Source organism: Panthera onca, chromosome A3 (genome assembly GCF_046562875.1).
Source record: "Panthera onca isolate mPanOnc1 chromosome A3, mPanOnc1 haplotype 2, whole genome shotgun sequence".
NCBI classification, from domain to species: Eukaryota; Metazoa; Chordata; class Mammalia; order Carnivora; family Felidae; genus Panthera; species Panthera onca.
In genome coordinates, this window is record NC_138341.1 from 82,379,727 (window position 1) to 82,404,670 (window position 24,944).

General features: G+C 41.7%; 1 protein-coding gene across 5 annotated transcripts in view; it reads left to right on the forward strand.

The window, feature by feature from the left end:
- The first annotated feature begins 1,580 nt into the window (after positions 1–1,580).
- The window catches only part of IL1RL2 (interleukin 1 receptor like 2), a 44,367-nt gene continuing 21,003 nt past the window's right edge, over positions 1,581–24,944 (forward strand). Inside the window, exons 1-5 of one of the 5 annotated variants that reach the window (XM_078444351.2) lie at positions 1,581–2,397; positions 3,693–3,927; positions 6,739–6,934; positions 15,123–15,282; positions 19,137–19,211. In XM_078444351.2, coding sequence (XP_078300477.1) covers positions 2,052–2,397; positions 3,693–3,927; positions 6,739–6,934; positions 15,123–15,282; positions 19,137–19,211 — 1,012 coding nt within the window. In that variant the 5' untranslated portion in view covers positions 1,581–2,051. The other 4 variants (XM_078444352.2, XM_078444353.2, XM_078444354.2 and 1 more) reach the window with 4 other exon arrangements.

Genomic DNA, 24,944 nt, shown 5'->3' on the forward strand with positions numbered 1-24,944 from the left:
TAAAGTGGCCGATCCAGAGCCTCACCAGAAAAAGGAAATACCAGAAATGTCCCTTCAAGGCACTGCAGGGGTGGGGGTGGGGGGGGGCTGGGAAGGCACGTTGGAACTTCTAAGCTTTGGGGCAACTATACTGATTGGATTTGGCACTCGTGACTACTGTCCAGCTATAAAAAAAGTAAGATACGACACAAACTTTTTTATAAGGCAGAAGCCGAACAAGACAATGAGAGTTAGGAAAAAAATGGAAATAACTTTTAACACTGCTTACAACAATGGTTCTGTATGTATGTCACTTGACAGTTTTTGTAGTAACACCTTTGTTTTGTTTTGGGTGGGTGTCTAGACCTTGCTGAATGTACATGTACTGAAGAACCTCATTTAATGCTGATGCTAGGGGAAAGGAATAAAGATCTCCATTTGCAGCTTACCAAAGGGGTCCTCCAAGTGTGAGAGGCCTAAGGGTTGCCAAGGTGTGTGAAATGAAAACCATTTTCATAATAGTATTCAGACCCTATTTATTGAAAGGGCGGGCCTACGCCGGTCGACTCCATCTTGTTCTGTGTCCTTCACCTTGACCAGCCTCCTCCCCTTGAGTAACCTCCCGCTCACCGGTTCAAACTTCCCGATCAAAACACGCCCGGCGACCTGCGTAACAGGACTCCGACCCTTCCCCAGCCAATCGGCCGAGGTCACAGCCATTACCTCACCAACTGCCCCTAGACCCCAATAAAACCTTTGTGCTTTTGAAACTGGATCTCTCTCCCCGATATCTCACCGCTGCGTCGGTGCAGGTAGGGGATGCTGCTGGAGCTAGCTCGAATAAAGGCTCTTTGCTTTTGCATCGGACTCGGCTCCCTGGTGGTCTTTGGGGATCACGAATTCTGGGCATAACATTTATCTTTTTAATTCTCATTCTCTCCAGTCTTTTGCTTGAAAGTGGATTTTTTCAGAGGCTACCTGACATGTTACAGCCTAAGAGGTTTGATGCCGAAGCAGCTGTGAGAATCCAGCTGTCTTCTGTTAAGTCAGACATCAAAGAGACTTGGGAACATTAAGCAGGGGTATGTAGTAGTATGTAGAACAGTATGACTTTCCTCAATAAATTTGTTCTGGAAAGTTCAGTTATTTTTCATAAGATGCATGACGTTTATGTTAACACTTATGTTAAAGTCTATTGTTTGTATTTAAAATAAACAAGAAAATAAGCGTTTTAAATGCTCTCCGTCTTAATTTCTGATATAGTAAATATTGACAGCAGTAACCCACATAAACAAGCACTTTAGAATCCTCAATAATGTTTAATAAGAGTATAGGAACTTGCAAACCCCTGGCCCCCAGCTCATCACAGAAAGCTGTGCTGGTAATGAAATTGCCGAACTCCTGTCCTGTTCCTGCAGCTGCTTCTGTCTCGCTCTCTCTAAAACCACAAAACCCGCCAGAGATAGCTTGGTCAGGAATCTGCTAAATGGAGATTACATTATGTATATGTGTGTGTGTGTATATATATATATATATATATATATATATATATATGTATTTTTTTTTCTCTTTCTTCTTCTTCTTCTCCTTCTTCTTTTCTGAGTCCCAGTGCCCTGCAGGCCTGTCTCTGGGTGTCTCCTGAAGGCCAGGGCAACCTGTCCTGGTTGATATCATCTTTGGAAATTTCACACAGGAGCCGACTTTGTGCTCAGGTATTTCAGGATCGCCCTGGGAGGTCTGCTTTACAGAAGTTAACAGCCTGACTGGGGCAGGGAAATGCTATTCCTCAGAAGCCATTTGGGACACCTTCTACGTTGGGGTATTCTGTATAGACCAAGCAGGGCATGTAATAACTGCTCAGACGGGTCTGGAAAGGCAAGAGTTCCTTTACGGGGACGATTCGGAATAGATCTAAGCAGACATGACTGCCGGTGAAAGATTTGTCAGCCGCCAGAAAATCAGGTAACAACGCCTTTAAACCCACTTCTTCCTGTGATGGCACTATTCCTTCCTACGCTCCCCTTGGGGAAGGTAGGCCTGCCCTGCCCACGGTGGCAAGGAAGTAGCGCGGTATGGAAATGCCACGCCTGGGTTCAGTGCCTGTCTCCCATTCTCCTCTCTCCACGGGATCCTGCCTGCTCCCGCCGGTCTGGCAGGTGGACACGGGCCGGGGTCTGCGGTTGAGCCAAGCGGGTGCAGCGCCGGCCGTCGGAAAGGTGTGGAGGGAAAGAGGTGTCTGGCTAACATGTGCACGACCGGGAGGGCAGCCCCCGGCCCGCCGGGCGACCTTGGGGGAGCGGGCTCCGTCTCTGGGCGAAGGTGTGCAGTTCCCGCTACCTGCCGGTCCGGCGGCGCTCTGGCTTCCTCTCCCTTTTCCGGCGGCCCTTTGCCAGGTCGGCCTAAGCTGGCTTCTCCCAGGTGAGCTGGTGGTGAGGGCTCCGTTTGGACCGCCAGGCCCAGGCGGACCCTGAGGCTAAGGCGCGCAGGGGAGAGGCTACGCGGGACGCACAGGTGGGGAGCCCAGGTGGGTGGCGTGCCGCTCACCCGGCGCAGGGCGCACACCCGCCTCGCTGCGGGTTAGCAGAGGTCACGCCACCGCGGCCGCAGGAGGGGCCAGGGCGCACCCCGGAGCTGGGAACCTCCCTCCCTACGATGATCACTTCCCGGCACCGCGCCTCCCAGCTCCTCCCGCTGATCCCTCTCCAGCCTGCAGGATTCTGGAGGTGGGGTCGGGAGCGGGGAGTCTTTGGCGGCACGTCGGGTAAATGTGGGCACCCCGCGAAGACAGGTAGGCCTGGGCTAGGACCTCTGAGATTCGTGGTCGCCGTCCCCGCCGAGCCTCATCCGCTCCCACCTTGTGTCTTCCTTGTAGCCCAACGGGGGGATGCTGGCCCTGTTGTTCTGCGGCGTGTCCATCGCGCTTCCACCCTTTGTCAGAGCAGGTACGTTGGGCCGTCCTCGGGTCTAGGCCACCCTCACCCACCTGCCTCCTTGCGGCTCTGTGGGAGCGCCTGCGCGGCCCATCTGGGGGCTCACAAGAGCCCCCAGCCTTTCTGCTACTTCCACCCCAGGGGACCAAGTGAAGTTAACGCTGAGTGGGGAAACAGCAAGTTCCCAGCATCTGACGCTCAGCCCCAAATGTCCCCTTTGGGTTTTGAGGCACCTTTGGGAGGGGGAAGGTGGGTGGGGTGAGGAGGTGTGGATAGGCAAATTTGGAAGTCTTGAGTCCAAAGGCTCAAAACCCAGCAGCAGAACAGAGTTCTCCCTAGAAGACACACAGTGCAGTGCCATGCTATGTGGTTCAGTAGAAGCGAACTTTAACATGAGCGGATTTTTAAACAATCCTCTTTGGGATGAAATACTTGCACCTTTTATTCAAGACGGAGTGAAATAACTGGGTGGCAGAGCACAAAGAAACAGGACAAGGGGGCTCAGAATAGGAACGTGTACTCAGGCAGATAAGGACTCAGGGTCTTAGGAAAGAAGGGACAGAACAAAATCATCCCAGACAGAGAGGATGAGTCAATGTCTTTTATGGACACATTTTTGTCCATAAATCAAATCAGCAGACCATTTGAGGGAACTCCCACGCTGAGAAAACTCTCCAATACAATTTCAAATTGGCTAGAAAATTGAAGAGGCATTTGTTAAAACTGATAATAAATAGCACCAGAGTTCTCTTTCATGATTCCCCCACCCCTTTCTTTCCCTAGATGCATGCAAGGATATTAGAATGTACAAGGAGACACCTTCCGCCGGCCAGCCTTTTGCTTTTAATTGTATAAACCTGTCACCAACGTCCGGGAAAGTACATGTAACATGGTATAAATATCCTGGCAAAAGCCCAATATCCACAAACGCACAGTCCAGAATTCACCAGGAGCAAAACTGGATTTTGTTTCTCCCCCTGACACAGGAGGACACTGGGATCTACCAATGTGTCATAAAGTAAGTTGCTCATTTAAAATAGAACTAAGTCCTTCTTTCTCTCTGTCTCTTTTTCACACACACACACACACGTGTGTGTATAATGTTATAACCATATATATATATATGTGTATATATATATATATAATTCTTTTAGGAAAATTCTTTATAAACTCTTAATAAACATAGAAAGCTCAGTGAGAAGAATAAAATACAGTTTTATAACAGTTTGTTACCAGACGGTTTCCAGTGAACACATTTTACACTTGATATCAGCTAAAATGCCGAGAAGCGATCCAGTGAACACATTTTAAGACAGAACAGGTTTATAAATCAGTTGTTGGAACATGAAATGCATCTTTTCCCATTGATCTAAGGCCACAGGCCAGACCAGCTTAAAAATCTGTTTCTCCCATTGTTATTGCTGCCTTCTTTCTTAGAATGCCAGAAGTTTTCATGACAGGTGGCACAACCAGATGGGGATAAACCTCCTTTGAGCACCTTTTTGTAATGGCACTACAATAGGAATTTAACAGTGACTGACAGATATGTTTCAGGCCCTGTGCTAAGTAAGCCTCATGTTAGGACGTAATGTAAATGAGTGACCCAGGGCTCATGGCAGGGAGACAGTTGAGCCTGGTGGGGGCTGTGGGGAACCAGAAAGCATATGTCCCACCAAAGGCAGCAATCTTTACAACTCAAGCCCATTTTCTAAGTTTTCAGGGATCCTGTAAATGGTGTGTGTGTGTGTGTGTGTGTGTGTGTGAGTGTGTGTGTGTGTGTGTGAGTTTTCAATAAGCTTTGTGAGTATGGCTTAAATAAAACACATTTGTGGACAAATTTTGCCCAACGGCCTCAATTTTGTTACCTTTCCTTACTGGCTGGCATGCATGTCTTTAACAAATGATTTGATCTCTCTGAGCCTTGATTTTCCTGTCTGTAAAATGGAAGTAACGCCAGCCTGATAGGGTTGAAGGGACAATTAGCTGAGATTATATGTGAAATTGGTACTGGAGAAAGGTGATTGCGTTTGCCCAGTGGTACACAAGTGGGAGTGGCTGTGAGCCCCTGTTTCATGGCTCCTTTCCACAATTTCACTCACTGTATAGATTAAGGTGCTGACAAGGTGTCTCGTGGAGTCTCCTGTCCTGTTTGACTCTGGGTTATGACATAATAGAGCTGGAGATTGTGTGGCACACAAATTCATCTGGATGTCTGGGCTGGATTTAAAATACTTAAATCTGGTTGCTGTGAAACAGGGAAAGATCATCTTTCCTAGAAAGTAGACACAGATGCTGCTGTCATGGAAAAAAATAAGTGTGAATTCTCACAAATCATGAACATACAGATATGAGACATACTTAGTAAACTGTATATTTTTATGCTGAAGTAATTTCAAATTCCTGCAAAATTTGCAAGAATAGTATAAAGAACTCCCACCTATCCTTTATCTAGATTCTTCATTATTTTAACATTTGCCACATTTACCTTATAATTCTCTCTCCCTCTCTCTCTCTCTCTCTCTCTCTCTTGCTCTCTCTCCATATATGACTGATCCCTGAACAACATGGGTTTGAATTGCATAGGCCCACTTATACATGGATATTTTTTTGATAAATATAGTACATTACTGTAAATGTATTTTCTCTTCCTTATTATTTCCTTAACATTTTCCCTCTAACTTTATTATTTTTTTCTTTTTTCATTTTAAAGAGAGAAAGAGAGAGCATGAGCAGGGGAGAGGGGCAGAGGGAGAGAGAGAGAGAATCCTAAACAGTCTCCACACTCAACGTGGAGCTCAACAGGGAGTTTGATCTCACGACCTTGGGCTCATGACTTGAGCTGAAATCAAGAGTCAGTCGCTCACCTGACTGAGCCACCCAGGTGCCCCTCTAGCTTACTTTACTGTAAGAACACAATATATAATACACATAACATACAAAATATGTGTTAATCCATTGTTTATGTTATCAGTAAGGCTTCCAGTCAACAGTGGCTATTAGTAGTTCAGGTTTGGGGGAGTCAAAAGTTCTATGTGGATTTTCAACAGTGCACAGGGTCCAGTGCCCCTAACCCCCTGGTTGTTCAAGGGTCAGCTGTATATGTATATTACACGCAATATTTTTTTCTAAGCCATTTCTTCTAAAACACTTGAGTTGTATGCGTTGTGTTCCTTTAGCCTTGAGTAGTTCCATGTGTGTTTGCTGACAAGAATATTTTCTTAGTTATCATATTCAGGAACCATCATATAACATTTTTATCTAACTCCCAATTCACACTATAATTTTGTCAATCATCTCGATTTTTCTTGACACATTTTGTTCCTTTCCTTTCTGGTAGATCATCCAATCTGGGATCATGTATTGCATGGGACTGTCACATATTTTCAGTCTCTTTTCATCTGGAACAGGTCCTCTGTGCTTCACGACATTGACATTTTTAAGGAGTACAATTATTTTGTATACTATCCCTTCATTCGGGTTTGCCAGACATTTTTTCCTGAGTAGGATGAGGCTGAGCCTTCTTGGCTGGAATAGCATGTAGTCTGTACCCTCTTCAGACAACACACTCAGCAGCTCATGGTGTCCACTTGCCCCTTGGTGGTGGTAATCGGTTGGATCACGTGGTTAAGGTGTTGTCCAGGGTTTCCACAATATAAATATTTTTTTTTCCTTTTTGTAAGTAATAATTTGTGAGATGCATCCCACCTCGCTTGAGGCAGAGGGCTTGCACAATATCTTGAAGATGATTTGGCAATCTGGAGATGAGTAGATTCATTTGATTTTGTGACTGTTGGAGTTTACGAGGTTTCAATTTGCCATTTTCTTACAGCTATACAAACACCTGTCACAGAATCCATGTAAACCTAACTGTGTTAAGAAAATATTGGTATTGTTTTTCTGGAAACAGTCAACTGATTTTATCAGATGAATACAAACAAATATTACATGCCGGAAAAGACGACAGTCTTACCTGTCATCTGAACTTCCCACAGAGTTGTGTTTTGGATTCAATAACGTGGTACAAGGTAAAAAAAAATAATTTTCCTATGATATTTTTCTTCTTCTTTAAAACTTACTCGTTTTGGGGGGGCCTGGGTGGCTCGGTTGGTTAAGCATCCAACTTTAGCTCAGGTCATGATCTCACAGTTCATGAGTTCGAGACCCACGACGGGCTCTGTGCTGACAGCTCAGTCTAGAGTTGGCTTCAGATTCTGTGTCTCCCTCTTTCTCTGCCCCTTCCCTGTTCTCACTCTTTCTCTGTCTCAAAAATAAATAAGCATAAAATTTTTTTAAACTTGTTTTTAGTTTAAGTTGTATCTTTTAAGGCAGAGTTGGTAAAGAGATTTGAGTACCTAGCTAATTGTTAGCTAATTGATACTGATAATTTTACCCACTGATTATTGATTTTAAAATTTATGGTTCTTATAACTTTGTAATATTTTATTCCTTGTATTCACCACCTCCCTGCTATTATATTTTTTGAGAACTATCCTTGGTTATTCTTTTATTCTAACAGATTAATAAATTTGTTTGAGTGGGCACTACATGCACATGATTCAATAATCACAAAGTATAAAAAGTCACCCCTGGAAAGTATCCTCTGCTCTCCTGAGCTGTATTTGCCCTGGGCCTGTCACGCCTTTCCTAGCACATGGCTGCTTTTATTGGTTTCTTCTATCTTTTGCATTATTTTTATATCATGCTATCCAAGCAAATAAAACTATTTCTTTGTCCTTCACTTTTTATGAAAACACGAAATCCTTGACTCACCTTTCTGCACCTTGTGTTTTCACCTTGGAGCATTCTCTTTTCTTGGCTGTCCCAGCAGATATTAATGTCTAAGACATAATCCTAGGCAGGGAGGAGAACAGGCTGGTTATTTAAGATAGGATTAGTTTTCCTGTAATTCTGCTTGTTAGCACCTGTCGGTACAGCCATCTGGGGCGTGATTTTTCTCTGTGGAAACCTTTTTATCACCTGATTCAATTTCATTAATGGAGAGACGCTTATACCAATTTCTCATTTCTTCCTGAAAGAGTTTTGGTAAGATTTCTTTTTTTGTAGGAAATTGCTCATTTCATTTAACGTTTCAGATACTCTAGCATGCAACGGTTTACCATCTTTGCTCTTTTGATGTCTGTTTCTGCCAGAAGGTTCTTCTTTTAATCCCTGTTACAATGTATTTCTCTCTCACTGTCTCACTGGATTAGTCTCTCATAAGAGAGGTGTCAGTTTTATTACTTTTTTCCAAGAATCCAGTTTTGGCCTTGTTGATCCTATTACATGTTTTGTGTTCATTTACTTTGTTTCCATTTTCTGCTCTCACAAGGCAATGAATGGCCTTATCCCAGTGTTTTAAGGCGCATTTGCCAGTGTGCAAGTTTTGTAGGCTACATTCTCATTAACCTTATAATTGTTAGATTGTAGGCTATGTATAAAGTATTCAATTTCATTGATGATGCCAAGTTCCTTGACAAAATTTTTTATCGGCTTATACTCACCCCCTGCAATATCTCGGACTCCCTAAAACCTTATCTGGGACTTTGTATTATAAGACTTATATATTTTTTTATCAGCTTAATGGGTGTAAATGTTACTGTATTGTTGTTTTGGTTGCTTTTCCTTAATTATTAGTGTTAGTGAGATTGAACAACTTTTGCATACATTTACTGACCATTTTTGAATGCTCTGAACTGGTGACTCCTACCTTTTGCCCTATTTTTATTTTTTTCATTTTTCTTACCATTTTGTTACTGACTTACAAGAAACTTTATATATTTATATATTCTGGGTACCAATGTTTGGAATGCGTGAACAATTTCGTTCGAGGTTCCGTGTATGTATAGAAAATACATGAAGCTTAAGGGGACAAGCTTGATGGATTATCAGAAAGTGAACATACCCTTTGGTTACCCCTTCCAGTGATCAAGGTCAAGAACTAAAACACCACCAGCACCTCAGAAGGCCCCCTTCTGCCATCTTCCAAAGAACTGTACTTCCCTAATCCCCTGACTTATAATAGCATAGATTAGTGTTGCCAGCTTATGAATTTCACTGAAATTTAATCATATTGTATGTAGTACATATAGGCACAAACCTGGCTTGCTTGGCACAATAGTGAACTTGTGAGAATCATCATTTGAAGTTGGGATTGACGCGGTCTTCTTTTAGGGCCATGCTTTTAGCGGTTTAACCAAACTGTGTGGTCATTTCGATCCCAGCTGATGACTTAAGAGTTTGGCAGGACGTCAGGCCCTGACTCTAGCTTTTGTCTCCTACACCTGTATCTGTCAAAGCACTGTCTTATCAGTCTACTGGCTGTCACCTTCAGGATAATTTGGGGGGTGGGGCGCCCAGGTGACTCAGTCGGTTGAGGTTGAGCATCCGACTTCGGCTCAGGTGATGATCTCACAGTTTGTGAATTCGAGCCTTACGTTGGGCTCTGTGCTGCCAGCTCAGAGCCTGGAGCCTGCTTCGGATTCTGTGACTCCCTCTCTCTCTGCCCCTCCCCCACTCATGCTCTGTTTCTGTCTCAGAAATAAATAAACATGTAAAAAAAAAGAAGTATTTGGGACAGTTAGTTCTAAACACCCAGTTTTCCTTTAATGAGAAGTTCATCTTTACAGACTTTATAGCTACTGCCTGTGCCTTCTCCACTTACAATACTAATACCTGGCCCTGAGGAAATGTTCAGTAAGTTTCTACTGAATAGGTGGATGGCTTCTGAGTTCTTTCTATCTCCAATATTTTTTGTTTTTCTTATTAACTATTGGGCCAGTGGAAAAAAATTACGTGACAAGTATTCATTTAATATGTGTCGGGACGTATAATAAACAGTTTGCATACTCTTTCTCATTATCCCCTTGTTAGCATTGGCTCTGACTACAATTTAAAAACTAACAACAATCCTGTTCCAAGGGAGGCCTGGCTGGCTAAGTCAGTGGAACATGCAACTCTTGATCTCAGGGTCATGAGTTCCAGCCCATGTTGGGCGTGGAGCCTACTTGGAAATAAAAAATTCCCTAACAGTATTCCTGTTCTGCTCAGAGGGTACTGATTGCCAGGCCACTGTCCCCTCAGCCTCAGGTGGCTTGGACTGTGGCATTACCCACTTTCCGAGTCCAACTTTGGCCTTCTCAGGATACGGGGTCACATGTTCTTCTCCGTGGCTTCTTGTAGACTCTTCCTCCAGCATTCTGTCTCCCACCTTGCAGCCTTGCAACAATTACCTCTTGGCACCAGCATTATGCCCCTTTAGAGTCTTATCAGTAGAACTCTTCTCGAAAGTTTTTCCTCTCGGCCTGGGCCTGTTGTGGTCATAGATTTGAAAGCACTTGACATTTGTAGAGAGGTAGGTTTTTAGAATCAACTTTGTCACTACCTCAGTGTTAAGAGGATGGGTTTTTTTTTTTTAAAGCACTTGCTCGGACTTATCTTCTACTTCCTGAATCAGATTATCCATGGGTGAGGTTCAGGCATCTTTATTTTTAAACTATCTGCTCAGCTTGAGCAGATAGGAGGCTAGGAGTCAAGCAATATGAAGAAGAGGGATTGTTCTGAAACTGTTCCCACCAGTGACCTCAGTTATGGCTCTGTTTTTGCTACTCTCCAGTTCAGACCTTGAGTTACTTTTTGGGCCTCAGTGTCTTCTTCTGTCAAATGAGAACATTGGAATCAATTCTCCAAGCACTTAGAGCTTATTATCTGCCTGGGGCCATACCAGGAAATGCTTTGTGTAGGAGGTGAGCATTGCACTGCATAAAGAATGAATAGCAATGAAGCTGATGGGGAAGGGGGGGTGGGGGGCGAAAATGATGACAATTAGAAAAAACCCTAGCAGGTGCAAAGGGATCAGGTAAGAAAGAGAATGGTGTTTGGGGGCATTAGATAGAGTCTGGGGTCCATGTCAGAGTGGGGTAAGGTGATGCTAGGAAGTAGAAGATCTTGTTTGCTAACCAGCACATAGCCTTTTCCCCACTTAACGTATGTCAACGGCCAATCACCCTATTAGGAGAATGACATACTCCACTTCTTTACGCGTTAGTGAAGTCCTTGTGGAAGCACTGCAGGGAATAAATTGGAAGGGCTTGCGGATGGTGGCGTGTGGATCATTGACGCTATTTCAGAAATTCAGTGATTAAACGAGGACCATTGAGGAGAGTGTATGAGATAGAACTGACAGAATGAGGGGAAAGGAGAGGAGAGTGAGTGGAGGGAACTCATTCCCAGTGGCCCCTCTTTTCTCCATTAATTGGAGGGAGATGTTAGGTGGAAATTTAGAAAGAACAGTGTAGGTGAGTAGGTGAATGAGGGAGTCGAAAGCAAAGAATTTCTAAGGTGAAGACCATGAATCAGTAGTGATGCCAAGACTCATGTTGATGTGATTTTCTCTCATAATGTTCATCGGGTTGTAGGCATGTAGGAGAGAGACAATGGGACCAACCCAGGGTGGGTTTTGCAGGCTGAATATGCTGCAAGGATAAAGGGCAACAGTGTGGAGGAATTGAAAGGGGGTCAGTAAAGTGACGGCCACATGATGGGAAAGGAGATGATACCTGAAGGAAAGTGGTAATTAATACCAAATGGAGGGGTCAAGAAGACTGCTTCCAGCGAAGACAGAAAAATGGGTGTGATGGATAGAAATTTCAGGTAGAAGACTATAATGAACATGGTGGATAGATGTTCACTGTCCATGGTGAGCCTCTTTAAACACTAGAGAGGCTCTAAAGCTAAAAAGAAACAAATGAACAAACAAACAAACAAACAACCAACCAAAGCAACCAAATACACACCCTACAGTTTTCCAGGGTTTCCTGCAGCTAATGTTCTGGATGTGACTAAGCTTCTTCAGCTGGCTTCCCTGAAGGGCTGAAATAAGAAATTGTCTAGATTGTCCTGCTTTTTCTGCTGGACAGCATGGACATGGGGATTTTTCTGCAGCGGTGTTCCGGGGCCCAGACCTCGGCTTTGTGGGAGCTGAGAAGCGTGCATAGGCCTTCTGATGATGTATTTGTTGGTGTGGCTTTACTAGATGTGGCATGACTTCGCACGCTAGAGTTGCGTCGTGGCAACTCCTGGTGTCTGACTTTCAGGTGGGGTGTTTCAAAGTCTTGACTCCCACCTCACAGTTATGTCAGAGGTAGCAGGGATCCTGTGAGCTCGTTCACCAGCATGGTCTGGCTTAGATATCACTGCCTGAGTGCTTCTTAAAATTTTGTAAGTGCCTAATACCTGTGTTAAATCCTTTTCCCCCTAAAATAGCTGGGACGCTTTTTGCTTTATGCAACTAAAACCCGTCCAAGAGATAAGGCCTCACAGATTTGTTTTGAAGAGTGAATGAAATCATCTATCTGGTAAGCCCTTAGTTCAGTGTAGGTACATAGCAATTATTTAATAAATAAATATCACATGCTATTATTTGGTTAAAATAAAGGAATGGAAGAGATGGAATAATAAAAAATGATAATCAGAATGGTATATTTGTTTTGAGGAATTTAGAAACATAGTGGTTCTGGATAATGACAAAGCCCAGCTTGTGGCGGGATAATTGAAGACCAAGAGGAATAGAGATGGTCCTTGAAATTGAAGGGTTATGGAGGAGAAGGTTCAGGTATTAACATATCCATTCTTGGGGTACCTGGGTGGCTCAGTTGGTTAAGCGTCTGACTTTGGCTCAGGTCATGATCTCGCAGTTCGTGGGTTTGAGCCCCGCATTGGGCTCTGTGCTGACAGCTCAGAGCCTGGAGCCTGCTTCAGATTCTGTGTTTCCCTCTCTCTCTGCTCCTCCCCCACTTGCGTTCTCTCTCTTTCTCTCTCTCTCTCAAAAATAGACATAAAAAAATTAAAAAAATAAAATATGCATTCTCATAGACAATGAAGTATTCACATTGGAAAAGCGGTGATGTCTCCATTTTTTTTTTCAATTCCAAACTACTTCTCAATACAATGATTTCTCCTCCACTATTAGGCTGTGTCTGTACTTCCTGAGATCATTCTCAAAGGCAAATATGATCGTCTCATTCCCTTGCTGGAAAAGCTGCAATGTTCGTCTCATTTTCATGGTTTTCTATGATTGGGCTCCTGGGTGCCTGACCAGTTCTATCTCTGTCATTCTCTTGTAGGTTCTGCATCTTAGCCAGACACTCTGGGCCATTCTATTCCTCCAACCACTGTACATGCTGGGCTCAAAGTGTTCTTGGTGCTTGGGAGACAAAATACATTCAAATGTTGCCTGCTCTCACTACTAATATTTTAAGTTTAGATCTTGTCAGTGAGATGTCACTTACAGATTTTTAAGTAACAGTCAAGGCCTTCTGAGAATTTAAACTCTACAACGATGCCCTAGTGGACTGTGGTAGAAGCAGTCCCAGTTACTGTAAAGGGACAGGAGCTATCAAGATTGCTTCTTAAATTATCAAGATTGGATTTCCATATGATTAAGTATTTGTACATCTTAAAAGAAAGGACGAGTCGATCAGAAAGGGACTGGTCAATGACGGAAATGTAGAAAGGGATATATGGATCCACGTATTCTGGTTCTCCAGAGATTGCCCCTATCGAAGCCCTATCCAAGGAAGAAAGTTTTCATAGTCCAAGGACTCAATGCTTTTTGTTTGTCCCTACTCCAAAGAAGGTGGCATCACATTATGGGGTCTGATGCCTTCACCAATCTGACCCTTACTAATAATTCCCATTCTGTTTGTTAAGTAACTATCCAATTATAATTGGGTTTCCCATATGGGGAATAAGGTAAAACTTTTAGAAATTCACATGATAAATAAAGAAATGCTCGTTCTGGAGTTATTGAGTTTTAGCTTCCAAGGTGGATCCATTCACACTGTTCCCATGAAGAATGGAGTCTGCTCCTGAGCTAGCTACAGCTGACTCCGTGAGAAGAGAGCTCCAAACGCAGGCAATTAAATCTTTATCAGGGTAAACCCTAAAGTTTGTCCTCTATATTACATGGTTGTGAGCTTTCTGAAGACAGGGACTGCATCTTATTCCTGCATGACACAACCTCTCACAGACTAGCAAAGAGCAGGAACTTGAATGCTTTAATGAATAAATGGGCTCAATAATTCAAGAAGTTACTCTGTTGAGTGGCACTTCCCAAAGAAAGGGGCAAAGTTTTGAGGAAATGTTCAGAAGGGGGTCTGTGAGATGGAAGAAGTGGCAGTTAGCATGAGAATGTGAGCTTCTGACAGACAGATGGAGGCTGAGGCCTGCCCTGTGGGTGGTTGCTGAGGATGACAAGCAAGAAAGGCATTCCTGAGACCAACCAAACCTCAAGCTGGTTTGGTGTGAGGTTGTTCTTGTCGATGCAGCGGCAGCGTGGGCGACGTAACAAGTTATGTGACATCTGCCCATAGCCAAGCCATCATACTTTGACTATTGCTCAGACCACCAAGCAGAATGTTCTTGAAGAGTTATTTTGGACCTCTGTAAAGTCCCACCCCCAGCAGGTTGAGAAGGTGTATTTGGGCCTGGAACACAGTGGAAGCATTCATTAATCACCTGGGCTTGCAGTTTTAGCAAAGGGTCATGGTGCCATGAGATGGTGGTCCACTGGGAGATATGGTCCCCTGTGAGTGGAAGGCATTCCTGCCTGTTCACATCCTCCTACTGTATTCCTCTGCGGACCCTACCCAATCCTCCTCCATCTAGTCTTCCTTCTAGCCCACTTAGGCCTCTCTCTTCTCAACCTCTGTTAGACTTAATATTTACAGCACTCACTGTAGCTTGCAACATATTCTTTGTCAGATCTTCTGTAGATATTTATCCATCTTTCTATCTATCTACAGATATAGATGGATATGGATGGATAGATAGTAGATAGATAGATAGATAATCATCTTCAGTTAGATTATACATTACCCATGGTCTAGGGATCACATGTTTCTTGCATCTCCCCACAGTTCATAGGAGGTGCTAACTAGAAATGTAACTGATGCACCAAAATACTCTTTGAATTAAAACGTGTATGTATAAGGGCCCCCCGGTAGCTCAGTCGGTTGAGTGTCCGAATCTTGGTTTTGCTTCAGGTTGTGATCCCAGGGTCATGGGAATCGAGCCCCACATCAGGTTCTGCACTGAGCGCAGAGCCTGCTTGGGATTCTCTCTGTCCCTCTCCCTTCCTTGTACTCATTCTCTTTCTCAAATTAAATAAGTAAATAACTAAATAAAATATATATGTATATATATTTTTGTATTTAGGACTGTAAAGAGATTAAAGGAGGACGGTTTACTCGTTGGAGAGTTAAGCTCTCAGTGAGCAACGTTTCAGCAGAGGACGGAGGGGACTACGCGTGTCAAGCCCAACTGACACACACAGGGAAGCGGTACACTATTTTAAACAGCATCACTGTGAATATCAGTAAATATGCTCATATCCATTGCCTTGGCTTCCTCTTGGCTCTGCGTGAGATGGCTGGCTTTGGGAAGCAGTGATTCTCAATCTTGATTTTCTTGAGGGTTAGCAGACTCTCAAAGTTGCCATTGTTAGAAGCAGAGGGGAGAAAGAGGGGGTGGTCAAAGGGCAGGAGGAGTTCAGTTTCTCATCTGGGAAAACAGAATACTCAACACGCTTGGTGTGAAAATGAAATGAGAGCACGTATGTAAAGCAGGTACTGGGGTACCTGGCAAAGTATAGGTATTCAGGACATGGTAGATATTATCGTTACTCTTATTTCCCTCAGCCATCACTACTGTGACTACTTTGCTGGGCCACTCCAGCTTTGGCCTCCCCTGCCCATGCATGCAGAGTTCAAGGTCTCTGGACTTGATGCTCATGGGGCATCAGTTCTCAACCCAAAGCAGCCAGTTGGCTTGAACATATGACCTGGAGACCTGAAAGCAGAATATCTGGGGTTGAAGAAACCCTAAAGATAATTCAGCTTAAGCCGTTAATTTTATAGAGACCCGGGAGGAGTAACTTATGAAACTTACAGAGCTGGTTGGTGACAGAAACAGGTCCAGGACTAAGGCTTTCAGTGGCCAGATGAGCATTCCTTCTTTTCAACACCTTCATCAAGGAGTTCTTGCTATTGCCTTTTGCTCTCTTGTCAGGAGGTAGTTGTTTTCTATGTTTATTCATCTAAATGGGAAGAACTGAAGACTGAATATTTCTTTGATTTGGACCATTATATCTGTCACTAATTTCTATCAGACTTCAAAACGCTGGGTGGTACCTAGCAATTTCTTAATGGTGTGGTTCTCTTAGGCACGTATTTAGCATGGATGGCTTCCTGCTTCCCACCTAGAACCCTTTAATTAAGAAAAATAATTGTATTACATCTGATGATTTTTATGCTTTTGGGTTTTACGTCACCTGTTATCTCTCCAAAGGTAGGCGAAAGTTGTCTTGCTCAATCCCCCACACCTAGCCCAGTGCCTGGCCTAGACTAGGCACAGACCTATTTATTAACAGCATGATTGGCAACTGTCATGCTTTAGTTTTACATGGGTAGCCAAGGGATTCTTTGAAACACATTTCAAAGGTGAAATGAAGACTACCTCAAGAGGTCATTGAGCTTAATAGTCTATATTTCGTGCCATTGCAACAAACACTTATTTATGATCTATTATATCTCCCAAATTGTTAGAACCTGATCATTAACAAATTAAAAAAAAACATAAACCCATTGTTTCTTCTGTTGAGAAGCTCTCAACCTGGTGGTAGTGGAGATGGAGATGTAAATGAATCATTTTAACAATTACGTGATAAGGATAGAGTTATAGATAGTGTCTGAGGAACAGTAAAAGAATCGGAAGTAGCCATGAGAGTGGCAAATAAGTGGCCTTGGAAGGCTTCCAAGAGGAAATGTCTTCTCAGCTGAATTTTGAAGGATGAGTTAGATTTATAGATGTAAAGAGTGAGACAGGGCAGAGAGAATGGTCTAAGACAAAACATAAAAGTGTCCACCAGTATAGTTTGTGTTGGATCTAAAACTAATTTTGTTGGAGCATACATAAGCATGCGGTAAGGAGCGGAGATTGCTGAGGCCATGGAGTGAAACAGGGTCAAGGTTAAGGGGCCAGTTACACGCAGGCTTTCCCATGGAGCCACTGCAGAGCCTTTGGATGCAGAGGGATGAGGCTGCATTTGTGATGGACAAGACCAGTCTTGAGATGGTTGAGCAAGAGTTGAAGAGGGTCTTGGAGCCTGCAGACCACTTTGGCAGCTGCTGCAATACCCAGAAGAGGGCTGATAATCAGAACTTGAGTGGAATTGGCAGGAGATTCTTCTTCAGGCAGTAATTTAGTGGCTCTTTACTAAGTGCCTAACAAGGCCAGGTCCTGTGCTTAGTAGAGAGAGCATGATAAGGAGGAAAACAGCCATGAGTGCTGCTCTGATGGAACTTTGAAGTCTGAGCAGGGAGGGGAGGCAGAGCTATATCAGATAAGTTGCTAGTGAGATGTGTAATTACCAAGGAGATTCAATGCAATGAGAGAATGGAAAATGTGAGATCAAACAGACAAGGACCTGTTGAGAAGTCTGTGGGTCAGGGAAAGCTTCTTGATAATAGTGACACTGATAGTCAGGAAGCATAAACTGAATGATGGAGTGGGTGAGATTTTTCCAGACTGAGGGAGCAGCCAAAATAAAGGCCTTGTAACAAAACAGACCATGGTATGTCTGAATAATGGGAAGTAGGCAGGTTGGCTGGAGCAATGCTGAGTGAGGGAGGTCACGCTAGGTAATGAGGTTGGAGAAGTAATCAGGGGCCAGGAATTGGTGGGAACATGCAATCCAAAGCAGAGAGTGTGGAGTTTATTCCAAGAACAATGGTAAGCAGCCAGACGGGTGGAGAGCAGGAGAGTCGCATGATGTGACTTAACATTTCTGAAAGCTGAGTGTGCCTGCTGTGCACAGAATGATCCCTACAGAGGTAGGAGTGGCATGTAGGAGGCAGGTACAGAAATGCAGGTGAGATATCAGGTAGGTACAGGCAACATGGTGGCATTGAAGATGGAGAGATGTGGCTGGGTTCAAGGAATTTTAGGAGGTAAAACCCACAGGTGTTAGTGTTGGACTGAATATGGGGTAAGGGATATGGCAAGGTCAAGGGAGTTAGGCCTTTTGGCATATGCAGTGGGCTGGTTGGTGACATTATTCAATGAAATAATAGAACTCTGAAGGAAAACTGGATTTAGGAAAGAGATCATGAGCTTGGTCATGGGTAAGTTGAGTACTTGGGGGTGCCCACGTGGAGATGTCAAGTAGGCCAAGGCCATAGTCTAGAGAAAAGTCTGGAGATGCAACTTTCAAAGTCCTTGGCCTTTAGATGGTAATAGAAGGGTGGATATGAATAAGAGTACCTAGGAAAGAGTAGAGAGTGGAAAATAGAGGGGTTAGCTGTGAAGAAGGAGGCACACATGAAGAAATGTTAGGAGGTGAAATTAGTTTGACTTGGAGGTTGGTAATTTGAAGAAGAGAAGGGCTGTTGCCTAGAAAGACTTCTAGATTTTAGCTGTGTGCGATCCAGAGCAAGGTGGTATATTAACTGGCCGGTGATGATTTCTGTCTGGCACACACTGAATTTGGATGCTTTGTGTGTAGAATGTGCAAATATTATTGTCATTATAAAGGACATATGTTTTTGCATTTTCCTAGCTTCCCTCTTATAGCTTCTCTGTGTCCCACCCCAAATCTAGAGGAGGCACGTGGGGCTAGGCAGGTGATTGCTAAATGTTGGTGGACAAATTGGGAAGAGAAGAAGTGGAGAAAATTGAAGGGCTGACAAGTCAACACAAGGGAAGACAGTGATACAGTGGAAGTATAATGGAAGAGGATGGGATATAAAGAATGTGGAAAAGCAGGGAGAGAGGATGGAGCAGTGAGACATTAGGATCATTATCTCCCTGTAGGACCCAGGCCAGAGCTTTGCTTAGAGCCACTGCGTACAAACTGCATCTGGATTATTAGGTAATGAGATTTTAGTACACAATCTCATCAGTTTACATTTATACCAAATACAGAATGGCGAAGGGAGCTCTCGTGGTAGCCCAGTGCTTAGGGCTCTTCCTTAGCAATTCAGTTATTTCTGGTTTCAAAATAGGTATTTATGGGGTGGCATTTCATCATGCCATGAGCTTTGTGTTTTCCTTGACTAGTATTAACTGAAGATCTGCTTAGTACCGTGTTTTCTTTACACTAGCATTGGATAAGTAGCTGGGAAGGTATCATACATGATTCTAATGCAATTTCACGTGGGTTTGATTTCTTAGCAGAAACACATGGATATGCAGGAAGAATTCCTAAAATCATTTACCCAAAAAACAATTCAATTGAAGTACAACCTGGTGAGTAAAATTATTGAAGCCATTGAAATCATAAGGGGAGATTAATATACATGTTTAATATAAAACCAATTAAATTTCATTGACTGTCCTGAAATTTGACAAGGCATTTGTTAAAAATTCATGTCAAAAATGTTGGAAGAAGTTAGGAAAACAATTGAATAGAAGAAATAAAGAGCGCGAAAAAGAAGAAATAGAGATCTTTTCTAGTAAATATTAAAGTATGTTTAATTATAAAGCTATAATAAATAGATACTGCTATTTGTACGCAAACACAAAGATTAGATAACATAACAGAAAACAATAAGCATATGTTGGAATACACAGAAATTTAGTAAAGGAGATATGTAGAGAAAGAGATATAGTGTATGTGCAATATTAGTAAAACTTGTTAAATGTGAAGAATATGTAGTTCATTCTTTATCTCATATCAGACACAAAAATACAGTTTTGATGAATTAAAGAACTACATATAAAAATAAGTCCTCAAAAGTACCATTGAAAATAAAGATAGGGGTGCCTGAGTGGCTCAGTCAGTTAACCGTCCAACTTCGGCTCAGGTCACGATCTTGTGGTCCGTGAGTTCGAGCCCTGCGTCAGACTCTGTGCTGACAGCTCAGAGCCTGGAGCCTGTTTCAGATTCTGTGTCTCCCTCTCTTTCTGACCCTCCCCCGTTCATGCTCTGTCTCTCTCTGTCTCAAAAATAAGTAAACATTAAAAAAAAAAAAAAGAACATAAAGATAAATCAGGGCACCTGGGTGGCTCAGTTGGTTGAGTGTCCAACTCTTGGTTTCAGCTCAGGTTATGGTCCCAGGATCATGAGATTGAGGCCCAAATCAGGCTCCATGCTAAGCATAGAACCTGCTCTGGATTCTCTTTGCCCCTCTCCTGCTCACAAGCACTTACTGTCTCTCAAATAAAATAATAATGATAATAACAAAAGATAAATTTATGTCCAACCTCAGAAGGATGTATTTTCTACACATAGAACCAGTGGAAGAAATCACAGAAGATTAAAAATTAGACTATCATAAAAAATTTAAATGTATGTATATGTAAAAAATGGTAAAATCAAAATGTGAAAGACAAACTAAGAATGTTTTGAACAGAGATATTAAAAAACAGCTAATATAATTTCTATAGAAAATTCCAAGAAATCAAAGAATATGAATAATCCAAATGGGGCAAATGAATAATTCACAGAAGAATAAAAGACTAAGAAAATATGAAAATATATTCACCTGCGATAAAAAATATACACAAAAACAATGATATCTATCCATGAAATTGGTAAGGATTAAAACATATATAATACCAAATATTAGCAAGGATACTATGGGGAGTGTTCTGATACATGACCAGCCATGAATATGAGCAATCATTTTAAAATGTTTAGGTTTAAAACTCTCCAAAGGTTTCCCATCTCAGACTAAAATTCAAATAGAAGAAATAAAGAGCGTGAAAAAGTGGGGCCCTCCAGTGGGGCCCTCCACGGTCGACTTCCCCTTGTTAGCACTTCACATGTGCTTGGACCTCATTTATTGCAGCTCTCCATTCAGTCCTTCTGTTTTGACCACACTGGTATACCTGCTGTTCCTTGAACAGTCAAGCACACTTCTACCTCAGGGACTTTGCACTTGCTGTTTCCTCTACTTGAAACGCTCTTCCACACACATCCCCATGGTCTGTTTCTTCACTTCCATCGGGTCTCCACTGAATGTCATCTCACCTGACCACCGTGTTGAAATAGCACACCTCACTCACCACCATGCTCTAGCCCTTGAGCTTTCTCTATGTTTTCATAAAGTACTTATCACTACCTCACATATTTTGAACTTGTCTTGTTATCTCTAATTCTATTTGAATCTATGCTTCTTAGGAGAAAGCTTTGCATCTGGTTTGTTCCCTCTGATATCACCAGTGCTCAGAACAATTTCTAGAACACAGAAGGTGCTTATGGTGGCTGGGTGGCTCCATCGATTAGGCACCTGACTCCTGATTTCAGCTCAGGTCATCATCTCACAGTTTGTGAGATCGAGCCCTGTGTTGGGGTCTGTGCTGACAGCGTGGAGCCTGCCTGGGATTCTCTCCCTCTCTGCCTCCTCCCTCCTTGCTCTCTCTCTGTCTCTTCTTCGAAATAAATAAATAAACATTTTTTAAAAAAGATGGTGCTCAAGAAATAGTTGCTAAATAGATAAATAAGTCAATGGACTGGTATAGACTCTGCAGAGGGAAATCTAGTATGTATTCAGACCCTTCACAAATATGTATAACTTTTGACTCAGTAAATTCTAGATGGTAGACCACATACAGCAGACACAGATCCCCAGCGTCCCAGATACACACACACACACACACACACACACATGTATGTATATATGTATCTATATGTATGTATACATATGTGTGTGTATATCTTAAAAATTAGACTATCATAAAAAATTTAAGTGTATGTATATGTGAAAAATGGTAAAATCAAAATGTGAATGACAAACTAAGAGAGAATGTTTGGAACAGAGGTATTAAAAAACAGGTAATATAATTTCTATGGAAAATACCAACAAATCAAGGAATGTGAATAATCCAAATGGGGCAAATGAATAATCCACAGAAGAAAAAAAAAGACTAAGAAAATATGAAAATATACTCATCTGCAATAAAAAACATACACCAAAACAATGATATATATATAAATTGTGCTTACTATGTTCAAGGAAGGAAAAGACATGATTGAAATTTTCAAAAGACAATTGAAAACTTATAAAAAGAGTAGCATATCAGATTTGAAAAAGAACAAACGAAACATCAGGACTGACAAAGACAATACCAAAACAAAAAATTCAATACAGAGTTTAATAGCCTATGAGACATTTGAAAAAAGAACTACTGAACTAAAATATAAGTCAGGAGAAAATGTCCATGATTGAGCACAGAGAGACAAAAGAATAAGAAATATAGAGGCTAGAGGAAGAGGATCTACAGAGCTAACCTGTATGTAACTACAGTCCTAGAAGAAAGAGAAAAGAGAAAAATGAGAGCAGAGGCAATATTATTTAAATGATAATCTGAGAATGTTCCAAACTGATAGACACATCAATTAAAAGACCCTGGAAGCTAAGGAGACTCAGCAGGATAAATAAAACCAAACCTGCACCTTAAAATACCACAGTGGAACTGCAGAAAACCAAAAACAAAGGAAAAGTATCTTAAAAGTTAGGGAAAAAAGAAAAAAAAAAGACACGCTCTGTGTGCAACAGTAAAACCACTGTTTGAAACTTCAATGGAAATAACAGAGGTTGTATGCTGAAAAAAAAATGCTGCTAATTTTATAATCAGTGAAAATATGGCAAACTAAAAATGACAAACTTTGCCAAGCACAGTCTTAAAAGGAACTACTGCAATGCTCTTTAAGCAGAAGGAAATGTTTCCAGATTGTGAATCAGCTATGTAGGAGGGAATGAAAGAGCAATGTTGATGTAAATATGTGAGCAGATCTAAATGAATCTTGACTGCATAAGGCAATAATAATGACGATTGTTCATGGAATTTAAAATATACATGACGTTAGAATTCCCAACAGCATTTGCCTGTATGCTAGGAGAAGGTCAAATGTAATTACATTCTAAGACTTTACATTCTCTTAGAAGAGAGTGGAGATATCAGTAATATCAGACTTTGATAAGTTTGAGGATCTATGTTTTAATATTTAAGCCAGCCCTAAGATAATAATAATTTTTAAAATATAGGGTTATATGGAGTAATAAAAAATAATCAAGAGCAAGGTAAGAAGCGATCCAAAAGAAGGAATCAAAAGAAAGCAAGGAGGAAAAGACAGATACAGGACGGATGCTACAAATAAAATATCTATATAAGTTAGTCGATTTAAATACACATATATCACCAATTATATGATGGACTAAATGCTCCAAATTAAGATTGTCACACTGGGTTTGAACAAGAAATTAAAACTCTGGACTGTCTACAAGATGCTGGAAAAGACTGGAAAATGATATATGATATAAACACTAACCAAAGTGATGTTGGTATAATTATACTAATATCAAAGTAGATACGAAGGCAGAATGCATTATTAGAGATAAACAGGGATACTTCATAATGATTGAAAGTTCATTTTTGAACCTATTAGATACATAATAACATGGCCTTAAAGGTGTGTGTGTGTGTGTGTGTGTGTGTGTGTGTACATACAGAAAGAGAGAAAGTTCAGGATTACAGGGAGAAATGGACCAACTTACACTAATAATGGAATAATAATGGGATAATACCAGCCACGGTTTTCACAATAGCTGATAGAACAGGCAAACAGAACACCCTATCATGACAAACAAAATGTGTCCAACGAATGGCCTGATGTTTATATTACAGAGCCCTGTGCCCAGCTACTACAGATTACACATTCTTTCTAAGCACAATGAAATGTTTGATAAAATAGACCATATATTGGCCTATAACAACAGATTGAAATCATTGCAACTACATATTGTCAGAAGTTAGAAATAAGTAATAAAAAGACAATTAGAATAACCATATCAAATCAAATAAACAATCAAATAAAAACAACTCCTCTCGGGGCACCTGGGTGGCTCAGTCGGTTAAGCGTCCGACTTCAGCTCAGGTCACGATCTCACGGTCCGTGAGTTTGAGCCCCACGTCGGGCTCTGGGCTGATGGCTCAGAGCCTGGAGCCTGCTTCCGATTCTGTGTCTCCCTCTCTCTCTGCCCCTCCCCCGTTCATGCTCTGTCTCTCTCTGTCTCAAAAATAAATAAACTTAAAAAAAAAATTAAAAAAAAACAACTCCTCTCAATAGCTCATGGATAAAAATAGAAATGAGAAAATTATTTGACAGTGAATACTAATAAAAAGATTTCAGTGAGGTTGATGAGATACAAAGATTTGATCAGAGCACGCTTGTTAACCTGAGTTAGGAAAAGAAGATGGTTGCAATATCTATGAGCAGCACGCTCACCCCCGAAGACAGAAAAGGAGAAACAAAATAAATCCAACAGAAATGGAAGAGATCGAGGCGCCTGGGTGGTTCAGTCGATTAAGCGTCCAACTTTGACTCAGGTCATGATCTCGCAGTTTGTGAGTTTGAGCCTCGCATCAGGCTCTGTGCTGACAGCTCAGAGCCTGGAACCTGTTTTGGATTCTGTGTCTCCCTCCCTCTCTGCTCCTCCCTCCCTCATGCTGTGTCTCTCTCCCAAAAATAAATAAACATTTTTAAAAAATTTAAAAAAAAGAAGTGGAAGAGATGAGGTGAAAAGTAATAGCAGAAAATAGTGAAATAGTAAATGAACGTGCAATTGAGTGATTAACAAAGAAAAAGTTGTTTTTTTTGAAAGTGGGATGTGATTGGTAGCCCCCTGGATGATTAAGAAACGAGGGAAGGGACAATCTGAAGGAAAAAGAGGCTATCACCATAGATCATATACACACAAAAAAGATCACAAAAGGATATTCTGAACAACTTAGTGCCAAACAATTTGAAAATCTAAAAAGAAATGGGCATTTTATATAAAAATCAGCACAGAGGATCTGGCACAAGATTTCAGAATAGGAATAAGACTATAAATTTAAAAATCTTGCTACAAACAAAATTCTGTATCTAGTTGGCTTTTCCCATGAGCTCTACAAAGCAGTTAGTAAAGAAATTTAGCAAATTTAAACAAAATGTTTCACAGAGCAGAAAAAGGAAACAGTCATTAACTCATTATA